The sequence below is a fragment of the Mixophyes fleayi genome, chromosome 4, assembly GCF_038048845.1.
Source record: "Mixophyes fleayi isolate aMixFle1 chromosome 4, aMixFle1.hap1, whole genome shotgun sequence".
Taxonomy (NCBI): domain Eukaryota; kingdom Metazoa; phylum Chordata; class Amphibia; order Anura; family Limnodynastidae; genus Mixophyes; species Mixophyes fleayi.
In genome coordinates this window covers 38,736,166-38,748,434 of record NC_134405.1, presented here as the reverse complement: position 1 = coordinate 38,748,434, position 12,269 = coordinate 38,736,166, and the positions used below count along the sequence as shown (strand labels likewise).

Genomic DNA, 12,269 nt, shown 5'->3' with positions numbered 1-12,269 from the left:
TAGATCGGAGCTGGCCCTGTATTGAGGCGAGAGACCGGGCCCTGCATTTTGGGTAGTTGTTCTCCTCACCAATATTTTTTGACTTTTTTTTTTATACCCTTCTCAGATTTTTCGAGACATCTTCGGTTTGACTCTCATCCTCCTGGTAGCCATTGGCTTTAAGACCAAGCTGGCAGCCCTGACTCTGGTTCTGTGGCTAATGGTTATCAACGTGCTTCAGAATGCCTTCTGGACAGTGCCATCTTACCGCCCCATGCACGACTTCCTGAAGTACGACTTCTTCCAGACCCTCTCCGTGGTGGGGGGACTGCTGCTGGTTGTGGCCCTGGGGCCCGGTGGTGTCTCCATGGACGAACACAAGAAGAAGTGGTGACCTGCCCTCAGCCACATGGACACGTCTTGTATAATGCCCCTCACGTTAGTCTATAGCTTTCCTCCAGTCTGCACACGGTTCATGCACATCTGACTGGAATATTCCATTCAGCGGGAGAGCTTAGCTGAGAGAGTCCTGACCTTGGAATGTTCCATTCAGTGATGGAACTTTGCAGATATTACAGAACTGCCATCACTTGAAGGGAAGGTAATACCATTATAGCCTTTCTTTCAATGAGATAAAGTGGCTAATGATCACTGAGTCCATATATTTTCAAGTTTTCCACATACCGCCTCCTCCCTCACCCTTTCTTGTCTGTACACCTTATATTGGTGACCAAGAATACTCCAGCTACCGGGCTGGCTTCCCCGTACCTCTGCTAGTAACACTACCTGCATGAATAAGTGTTGTAGTTGGGCCTATCTCTATGGGAGGGTTGGCATCACTGGAAAATGTGCTCTAAACTCAGCCTCCCCTCCTCACCCTGGTGTATGACGTGGGGGGGCGCAACAAGAAGTGTTGGAACCAGTGAAAGAAAAATAACATTTTATTATATCATGAATATTTGTATAAACTTTTTTTTTTTAAATAAATGACTATTTTCAGAGCGATGCTACAGAGTTGTTCTATTACTTTGTGACCTTTTTAATTTGTATTATCTCTATAAAATGACAAATTCATCATGGGGAACACCAAGAGCCTGAATTCATATTCAGATGCAACTTGCGTTCACAAAAGCGAGCACAGAACTTGAGCGTAATTCTGAAAGTGTTCAAATACAAGCAGAACTCCAGAAACATTTTCCATTTGAATCGGTATAAGTACGCTCCGGATAAACGTTACTTGTGGTATGTAGATAGAACAGACTGCAGGATGCGTAATGTCCCATCACAGTAGATTCATTTTTTCAAATATTTTCCCAACAGTAAATATGTAAATCAGGATGAGTCCTGTTCCCCCCCCCCCCCCCCCCCCCCCAAAAAAAAAAACATTCTATTTGCATTTTCCAAACACAAAACATATAGTAGATATTCACCATATGATTTTCAAATAGCAATACAAATGATAAGCAAAGAATGAATGCATCAAATAATCATGTGACTGTTAGGAACCCCTCTAGCCGGTACAGCACAACCCGGAGTCTGCCCTGCCAGTCAGGTGTTCACTGGAGCCCCTAGTGGTGGGGACAGACTTGGCCGCAGACTAGCAGAGGGTCGTGAAGTGCGTACCGACTAGGGAGAACCCAGGAAAGCGGAGTAGAGTTCAGGCAGGGGTCGAGGGCCGGCAGCAGACATGGAATCCAATACACAAGCCGGGGTCAAGGCTCACAGGCACGGTAGCTTGGTCCAGTTACAGGCAAGAAGGTCAGGGTCACGAGAAACATGAGCAAGGTCCAAATCCAGGCAAGGGGTCATACACGAGCAATCCAACACGATATCCAAAGGACAGAACAAGGCAGGAAGCAGGTCAGCACACTGGCAAGCAGGAACTTTAACCGGCAGTGAGGCTGCAGACCTCACTGCCTTAAATACTGATGGCCACCAATCAGAGCCCAGTTCTGAAGAAAGCCCACAGGAGGTAATCATCACTGGCCAAGCCCCCCTCCTTAATCAGCCCACCGCTGCCTATTGCGGGCATGCGCCCGGCTCCCAGCACTGCCGGGACGCAGTGCTATAGAAGACGCGCTCTTATACAACATTTTCTACATTGTAAATTTTAATTACATTGTATATTAGGTATTGTCGGAGGGGGAGGTGTTGAAGAAGAGAGAGTGGGTAGATAAATAACATTGCATACTTTGTGTTATCCAGTAGCACATTACATCAAGTTGTACATGGGGGACCAAAGAGAATAGCCAGCAAGATTCATTGATTATCCAAGCCTAAGCATCGATACAGGGGCCATTTGGTAGATTCAAATATTTTGAGGATATTATTCTGTTGGGACTTTGGCAATGACACCACATAGGACCCAATTTAGAATAGAACTTAAGTACCCCCCTTTTCAACATCTGGAAAGGCTGCACGTCTATCAGAGAAGAGTTCTAGTAACTCCAATTTGCTCTTGGGAATGGGGGAGCAGAATTGCGAAGAATTGCTTTTTTTTGCCACTGTCAATACCGCTACTAGAATTAATATATTTTAAGAGGGACAAACTATCTTTCCAAGTGTCATAATTACAAAATAACATTGGAATGGAATCTCCATGTAATGTAACCTTAAAAACAGAGTTTAAGAAGGCTAATATTTTGTTACAGAATTGAGAGATTTTTCTGCATTCCCAAATGTTATGATAAAGTGTGGCTGGGCTTTGTTTGCATTTCAGGCATTAACCTCTTATCCAATATGAAATGTCTTCTCTGTGATTGTGATATATAAGCTCTGTGTAATACTTTGATATGGACCTCCTGCAGTTTCGCTGAGGTTAAACATTTTAAAGTTTTGTCTTGATTCTTTAGAATAATGACTAGATCTGTTAATGATTGAATATCTTGACTCCAAATTTGAAGTGTTTCCAGAGTCTATTATTATCACAAAATAAAAGATCTTGATATAAATATTTGATTCTAAATTTATTTGGTTTGAGGATTGCAACAGACTCTCTAATTTGTCTGAATCTGGCAATCTAGTCTTATTACAGGTCATGATGAACATGTAAATACATATAGAGTTGTTTGTTATTTAATGAGTGCTTCTGAGACAGTTGCTGAAATGAGTATAGAGATCCTCCAGGATCAGACACATCCCTGATAGAGGAGATCCCTTTATTTCTCCATTCCAAAAAATGTTTGTTGGACATTCCTGGCTCAGGGCAGGGGGGCATGGTAGAGGGATTGAAGAGGAGGGAAGGGGGTATGATGTAGGATCAAAGCAGGGCTAATAAATCTTTTGGTTCCATGTTTAACAATCCTCATAAGAAGCTCAGCAAGAATGTCCTTTCTCTGTCTGGAAGATGAAACATAGGACAAGCAGTTCAATCGTGGGAGGACATATTTGACCTCTCTGCTTCCTCTTCCTTTAAATAATTGAGTGCGTTGTCGACTGAAAGAAAGTCCTTAAATTCCGAGCCATAGAATAGTTGGAGACGGGCTGGGTAGAGTACTGCAAACTTCCTTTTGGCTTTGACCAAATCCGTGCAGATGGGAGAAAAATCGTGGCGTGCCTTTGCCACCTCTGCAGAGTAGTCCTGGAACAAACGAAGGCCGGTGTTTATCCCACACTATATGATGGACCTTTTATGACGCTGTCCAGATGTCTACTTTTTGGGCATCATGGGGGCACCGGAAAATCACTGTCCGGGGCTGTCCTGAATCAGAATTTTTGTAAGGGCAGCACAGTGGCCTAGTGGTTAGCACTTCTGCCCCACAGCACTGGGGTCATGAGTTCGTTTCCCGACCATGGCCTTACCTGTGTGGAGTTTGTATGTTCTTCCTGTGTTCGCGTGGGTTTCCTCCCACACTCCAAAAACATACTGGTAGGGTTAGGTAGGTTAATTGGCTGCTATCAAATTTTCCCTAGTCTCTCTCTCTCTGTCTGTCTGTGTCTATGTGTGAGTGTGTGTCTATATTAGGGAATTTAGACTGTAAGCTCCAATGTGGCAGGGACTGATGTGAGTGAGTTCTCTGTACAGCGCTGCGGAATTAGTGGCGCTACATAAATAAATGATGATGATGATGAAGAAGGGCCCAGCCTGTGGACACGTTCTATGATGATTGGTTGGTTGTCAGCTAGCATTTGAAGCAATGTTGGTAATGTGGTAGATAAGAACTGAGTAAGAGATGAACCTTTCAAATCAGGATATTCTTAATGTGTACTGTACATTCAGTGCACGTTCATCGTCTATCTTACTTACATACGCATAGTCTGCGCTAGCTAAGAGCACCCAAAGGGACTTATGTCCGAAGATGAATCAGGCGCCAGGTCTTTAGTTGCATTTATACTGCAGGACCCCAGATACTTCTGGGGAATCTCAGATCATTAGTTGCTGGAAGGAATCACGAGTCCTTCCAGGTCAGAGGTGATCTCAGCAAGGACAGGAAGTAGCGAATTCCGCTTGATCTGGCTGAGAATACGCTGAATAAGAGGCCTGCCGTGCTGGCGGAAATGGTAGATGTACTTAATGACTCCAAGAAAAAGTGATTATGAAATAAAGTGTGGTCATTCTCTCGTTTCACCATGAAAAATGGTACAGAATATAAGCGGCCCAAGGAAACACGTTTCCTCTCTGTACAGCCAGAGTATGTGGATGTTCCAGAAAATAATGTTACAGTTCTCATACAGAGTCTTCTTATATCCTATAGTAGTGATACGGGGCTGCCATGGACACCAAGTTGTTTTTATATAGTAAGTAAGGTTGAAACCGGTTCCTTGTTTCATAAATTCCAGTGTGATTGTGGTGTGGGGGGGGGGGGGGGGGGGGAGAGAACATTTTGAGTGGAGAAGGAAAAAAAAAAAGTGATACATCCCCATAAAAGGACCCGGGGCTGTACTATGGGCCGGTGCTAGGGTTCTCAGCGCCCGAGGCAAAATTTCAAGATACCACCCCCTCCACCCCACCCCTCGCGAACACACCAAATACCTGCCTCACAGACCCTTACCTACTCGATTGTGTACATTTGTGTTTTAAAAAAAAAAAAAAAAATTAGCCTTACATTCTCCAGCGGTCCAGATGCCGTGATGTTTGATGAAGAACGCTGTCCAGACTCCACTGCAGACACAGGATTTCTAGAGGGGAGGTATCCAGGTGTTAGATTTCGGAACACTTGCATCACACCACTGCACCCCTCTCTGCATCACTTGCAAACTATGGTGTAGAAATTGTTCCCCATAGATTGCAAGTCAAATATAGAGCATGAGATGGCAATAAAATAATCATTTTCTCCACCATAGTTTGAAAATCAAGTATAGAGCATACTCTATATTTCATTTTCAAGCTATTTGGGAGAAAAATTACTATTATTTACCACCTCATGCTGTATCTTTGATTTAAAAACTATGGTGGATACAATGATTATTTTATTGGCACCTCATGCTCTATATTTGACTTGCAATTCTCTCCCAAGCCGCTGACTAGATTTTAAAATCTAGTCAGCGGCCCCCTGCAGGTCTCGGCGCCCTAGGCAATTGCCTAAGGTTGCCTAATGGGAGCACCGGGCCTGGCTGCTGGGATGGGTGAAGTGTTACTGTAAATGCCCCTGTGATGATGTCATGGCGGGCAGCAACGCTCTGCACATACACAGCGGAGCTGCCTAGCCAGGTGCAATGTCATCAAAGTGCAAAGATGGATTATGTGTGTGTGCAGTGACATCACCCATGGGCACAGAGCATTCTGGGAAGGCAGAATCAGCACTCTACAAAACAAAAAGACTGTTGTCAGCACTTATCCTTTACACTGCATATCTGTGTGTGTGTGTCTAGCAAAATGAAAACGAGGTATTAGTTCATATTTTGATCAAAACATTTAAGCCTGCATCCCAGCATCAAGGGCACCTCACCTACACTGACCTATATGCTTTAAACACCATTCAGTTAAAATCAGATGCACTCACCTCCCAGGTATAGGGGTTTACATCTAGCAAGGGCTAGCTTGTGAGCCACAGCCAAATGTGCCCTAAATAGGCTTGATGGACAGCTGCTATGACAGTAAGGCAATATTTATGAAATGTAAATATTTCTTAATTTATTGCTGGGGCTGTTTGCAGGGAGGGAAATAGGTTAAGTTATTAAATGGGAATACTATTATTTTAATGTTGGGGCTGGAGAAAGGCCTAATTATTACTCGTGGATGCTATTGATTTAATGGCGGGGGTTGTTGGAATTTTTTAAATGTATTCATTTTTTTCTCCAAATAGGGCCCCCAACATTCCAGGATCCAGACAAGCCGCAACTAAAGAAAGCAGCAGCCACAGGTGGTGAAAGTGACAAGAACAGGTAGGAGAGAGTTGGACTGTCTGTGAAATGTTGTGATTCTAGTGGGACAATCCCAATTTTTGGAGAGTGTTCTGCCCAATGTAAGGGAAGGCCAATATTGTTAACTCTTTATATACACACTGCATTGTTTATATATATATGTATGTATATATATATATATATATATATATATATATATACACATAGTACACAACAATGCATGTTAATTTTCTGTAGGGGGGTTGACTAGCATTTTTCACCTGCTAGCAACGCCCCCATGATGCATAGCCACGCCCCCATGATGCATAGCCACGCCCCCAGTCATATGAAGACCCCTATAGCTACTTTTGCGTCGCCGCTCAACTATAAGGGGGGCCCCATGAAGTTCTTGTACCGGGGCCCTGAATTCCTCTTGACAGCCCTGACTGTATGCAATGATTTATATGACCTTAATGCGGCGGTTCCCAAACTGTGCGCCGCGGCTCCCAGGGGTGCCGCGGCGCTGTCACTGGGGTGCCGCGGGCCAGACTTAAAAAAAAACAAAAAAAAACCACAGAAACTTACCAATCCGCCGGGTGCTGGGACCCAGCAGCCTCCTCTCTACTGCAGCTGTCACTGAATATCGACGTCAGTAACAAGCTGCAGGAGAGAGGAGGTTGCTGGGTCCCGGCGCCCGACGGATTGGTAAGTTTATGTGTTTTTATTTTTTTTTATGACTGGCGCCTGGCGCGGGGCAGAGTGAGAGGGATCGTGGCAGAGGAGGGGGACAGAGGATGGTGACAGCGGGACAGAGGAGGAGAGCAGAGAATGGTGACAGCGGGACAGAGGAGGAGAGCAGAGGATGGTGACAGCGGGACAGAGGTTGGTGACAGGATGGTGACAGCGGGACAGAGGAGGAGAGCAGAGGATGGTGACAGGTGACAGCGGGACAGAGGAGGAGAGCAGAGAATGGTGACAGCGGGACAGAGGTTGGTGACAGGATGGTGACAGCGGGACAGAGGAGGAGAGCAGAGGATGGTGACAGCGGGACAGAGGAGGAGAGCAGAGGTTGGTGACAGCGGGACAGAGGTTGGTGACAGCGGGGCAGAGGATGGTGACAGCGGGACAGAGGAGGAGAGCAGAGGATGGTGACAGTGGGACAGAGGATAGTGACAGCGGGACAGAGGAGGAGAGCAGAGGAGGGGGACAGAGGATGGTGACAGCGGGACAGAGGTTGGTGACAGGATGGTGACAGCGGGACAGAGGAGGAGAGCAGAGGATGGTGACAGGTGACAGCGGGACAGAGGAGGAGAGCAGAGAATGGTGACAGCGGGACAGAGGTTGGTGACAGGATGGTGACAGCGGGACAGAGGAGGAGAGCAGAGGATGGTGACAGCGGGACAGAGGAGGAGAGCAGAGGTTGGTGACAGCGGGACAGAGGTTGGTGACAGCGGGGCAGAGGATGGTGACAGCGGGACAGAGGAGGAGAGCAGAGGATGGTGACAGTGGGACAGAGGATAGTGACAGCGGGACAGAGGAGGAGAGCAAAGGAGGGGGACAGAGGATGGTGACAGCGGGACAGAGGAGTGGCACAGAGGGTGGTGTCAGTGGGACAGAGGAGGGGGACAGAGGATGGTGACAGCGGGACAGAGGAGGTGAGCAGAGGAGGGGGACAGAGGATGGTGACAGCGGGACAGAGGAGGAGAGCAGAGGAGGGGGACAGAGGATGGTGACAGCGGGACAGAGGAGTGGCACAGAGGGTGGTGACAGCGGGACAGAGGAGGGGGACAGAGGATGGTGACAGCGGGACAGAGGAGGAGAGCAGAGGATGGTGACAGCGAGACAGAGGAGGAGAGCAGAGGATGGTGACAGCGGGACAGAGGAGGAGAGCAGAGGATGGTGACAGTGGGACAGAGGAGGGGGACAGAGGATGGTGACAGCGGGACAGAGGAGTGGCACAGAGGATGGTGACAGTGGGACAGAGGATGGTGACAGCGGGACAGAGGAGAAGAGCAGAGGATGGTGACAGAGGATGGTGACAGCGGGACAGAGGAGTGGCACAGAGGGTGGTGACAGCGGGACAGAGGAGGGGGACAGAGGATGGTGACAGCGGGACAGAGGAGTGGCACAGAGGGTGGTGACAGCGGGACAGAGGAGGGGGACAGAGGATGGTGACAGCGGGACAGAGGAGTGGCACAGAGGGTGGTGACAGCGGGACAGAGGAGGGGGACAGAGGATGGTGACAGCGGGACAGAGGAGGAGAGCAGAGGATGGTGACAGCGGGGCAGAGGAAGGGGACAGAGGGGCAGAGGATGGGGACAGAGAGCAGAGGATGGGGACAGAGAGCAGAGGATGGAGACAGCAGGGCAGAGAAGGGGGACAGAGAACTGAGGAGGGGCACAGTGGGGCAGAGGAGAGGCACAGCGGGGCAGTGGAGGGGGACACAGCGTGAGAGGGGCAGTGGAGGGGGACACAGCGTGAGAGGGCAGAGAAGGGGACAGTGTGTGAGAGGGCAGAGGAGGGGGGACAACGTGACAGAGCAGAGGATGGTGACAGCGGGACAGAGGAGGAGAGCAGAGGATGGGGGCAGAGGATGGGGACAGAGAGCAGAGGATGGGGACAGAGAGCACAGGATGGAGACAGCAGGGCAGAGAAGGGGGACAGAGAAGAGAGGAGGGGCACAGTGGGGCAGAGGAGAGGCACAGCGGGGCAGAGGAGGGGGACACAGCGTGAGAGGGCAGAGAAGGGGACAGCGTGTGAGAGGGCAGAGGAGGGGACAGCGTGTGAGAGGGCAGAGGAGGGGACATTGTGAGAGAGGGCAGAGGAGGGGGGACAGCGTGACAGAGGGCAGAGGGGGCAGTGTGAGAGAGGGCAGTGTGTCTGGATGCAGAGGGGGCAGAGTGCCTGAGGGCAGAGTGTCTGGATGCAGAGGGGGCATTTTTGCATACAACTAAATACGTATTTCTGTCCTGACTTAAATACTTATTACAATTTTTTGACCCAACTACTTCTAAAACAGGACTGCTCAATAATTATTTTGGAGGGGTGCCTTGAAAAAATCTGGAGTCTCTAAGGGTGCCGCGAACTGCAAAAGTTTGGGAACCACTGCCTTAATGTTTTTGTGTAAAGTAAAAGATTTTGTCCTCACTTATAATACATTGAGGTTACGTTGATAGACTTGTCTTCATGTAGCAACACATAAGACTGGGTTACCTTAAGACGCGGGAAATCCGGTTGGCTTTGGCCTGGTTGGAAGAAGGAAACTGCGTGATTACTTATCACAGTCTTCTTGTTGCGATGCATAATGAGTAACAGATAAGACTCCCCCTGTCTGTGAGTTGACATTGTTCAAGGTGAGCATATTAGTTATTAATTGTTTTTAGCCATACATTTGCCAAACTTTTACATCCTTTTTCATGAAGAATAATACAAAACACTGTCTTCAATAAATCTAATAAGCAAACTAGGCTTAATGCACTAACACATTTTATTTATTTAAACTAATGCAACAATGCAGGTGGAGAAAGACTGCTGAATTGACGTTTGCAGGGTGGAGGCGTTCGGCAGGCTGAAGTCTCTTGCAGATTACGGATGTGTGGCCTAGTGCAGAAACTAGACATTTGGCACAATTTTCAGGGGCATTCCTTGCCATGTGGAGGGGTGTATGGTTATTGGGACTTGCAAATTGGCTTCAGTTTTGCCCCAGCTCTAAGCTGGCAGTCTTTGGGTCTCTCCCTTCAGCCGTATTCCAATCAATGTAATAAAACATTTTTTTGTATTTTACACATATAATCATGAGAACATAAATACAAAGCGCTTAGTAAAACTATGAGATCATTGTTTCACATAAATCTCTCAATAATGGTAAAACACAACCTCTGATTGGGTGGCCACAAGGGATGACTTTCAATTCTACATGGAAATTATTACAATGATATGAGTAATATATGCTTCTCTTGTTCTATCTATGAGGCCTTATCAACTGAGAGTGTGGGAGTCATCACTGAGAGCCTGTGGTTTCCCTCAACACATGGCCAATGTAATTGGTGGGTTATGTATGTACAAGTGAGGTTCTTACCATGGCGTATGATGAAAACACTTCCAGATCTGAGAGATTATCAATAAAGTCTTCTCATGTGTTGAAAAACTTTTGCATCTGGGTCTCTATGTATAATGTAGACTCTATCCAGCCCATGCTGAGCGTAAGGAAGAGCTTCTCCATAAACAGTTAGTTTGATCTCTGGGTCTACATCTAGAGAACACTTTTCCTCACCATTTCTGAAACTGTCAACAAGAATTTTTTACACCCTTTTGAGACTTTAGGTAAAATCCCACCTATCGCCCACTGTGGGGGTAAGGGGAAATAATTGATTTTGTAATCATTGGTGAATCTCCAAACCTGGGCCCAGATTAGTTAAATCAATGGGCATTCCCAAAGAGCAAGGTCCGCCCTTGGTGAACTGTAGCTTGTCTAAAGAATGATCCCAATCATAATGTGAGACTTTCTTCACTACACTAGTAACGTAATATTAAGTTTGTAAGAAAGCGCTGCTGAACTGTCCAATTATTTCATATCTTTCTCATGCTTGAGCAAACAGCAGGTACTTTTTACCATCTTTGCTTGAGAAGTGTCCAACAGACTTAACACCTTCTCTCTCCCAAGTATAATCAGCCACATCAATGTTATGTATTCACTCCCTGAGATATCGCATATCTGCAGCTTGCTGGTACATTGGGCAGGTTAATCCCCCTACTTGACTTAGTTTGCTGTAACCTGATCAGGGCTATTCTGGGTTCTTGTTTTCCCGTATAAAATTGCGCACTAGTGAATCTATATTTGATAGGTCTTTAAATGTTAGTAAAAGTGGCAATGGTTGAATGGGGTCATGAGTTTGACTCCCGACCATGGCCTTATCTGTGCGGAGATTGTATGTTCTCCCTGTGTTTGCGTGGGTTTCCTCCAGGTGCTCCGGTTTCCTCACACACTCTAAAAACATACTAATAGGTTATTTGGCGGCTACTAAAACTGACCTTAGTGTGTGTGTCTGTGTGTGTGTGTGTTAGGGAATTTAGACTGTAAGCTCCAATGGGGCAGGGACTGATGTGAGTTCTCTGTACAGCGCTGCCAAAAATGAGAGTAATTTAAAAGTTACTTTATCTGTAACTCATAATACTTACACCATTTTGAAGTCATATAAGTTAAAATGCATTGCTAATGAGGGGGAAAAGAGATGAAAAATTGAAGTGTCTTTCACGGTTGGTAGTGTTGTTAAAATATGTTTTTTTGCTGTTTTAGAACACCTATAAACTACGAAAAATAGATTGTTGTCAAGGAGAGCCGCCTCTACCGCCTCCGTGATCTTATAACTTATCAAATAATCACATGTTACACTTACAGGTTATAAAAGCAATTAATAAAAGATGACATAATACACAACAAAACTAATAAAATAAATGGGAGAAAGTTTCAGAATATAAATTTACATACGAGTTGTATAATCTGCGCCAAGGGAAACTGGCTTGGAAGATGGACAGCCTATCAATGTTGATTGATTTCCCAAAAGTCTGACAATATCTTGTAAGTGGTCTCTTCATCTTTTAAAGACACTTTGTCACTTTTCCCCTCCTACATGGGTAGGTCTCCAGGGCAGGCCTGGGACTCAATTTTACAACCACAATTTACATATTCCCTGTTTAAACCCCAATGCTAAACTGTAACATATCCAAATTTTAGTATTAATAAATCCAACATAAATTTACCAAGCTACAGATACCAAACAGGCATTGGTCAAGTGTATTAGTTGAGATAATGCTCATTTCCTCTCACTCCCTGAGTGACAGACAGTTATTTGCAGTATGGGATGCCCTTTCCCATGCTATTTATGAATATGTGCTTAATCACTAATTATATTGATTGTAAGTGGTATTTTGGTAATATAATTATATTTGTCTATATAAAATATAGCAAGCCATGGTCACAGAACCCATGTCTCATTGTGTTAGCCCCC

The 12,269-nt window shown here is 46.0% G+C and overlaps 1 protein-coding gene across 2 annotated transcripts in view; it reads left to right on the top strand.

Annotated features, from left to right (window-relative positions):
* Positions 1 to 984, top strand: part of LOC142151223 (surfeit locus protein 4-like) — a 194,794-nt gene extending 193,810 nt beyond the window's left edge. For both annotated transcript variants that reach the window (XM_075206619.1, XM_075206618.1), the window contains exon 6: positions 107 to 984. In XM_075206619.1, coding sequence (XP_075062720.1) covers positions 107 to 373 — 267 coding nt within the window. In that variant the 3' untranslated portion in view covers positions 374 to 984. The remainder of the gene's footprint in view (positions 1 to 106) is intronic.
* Positions 985 to 12,269: the final 11,285 nt, after the last annotated feature.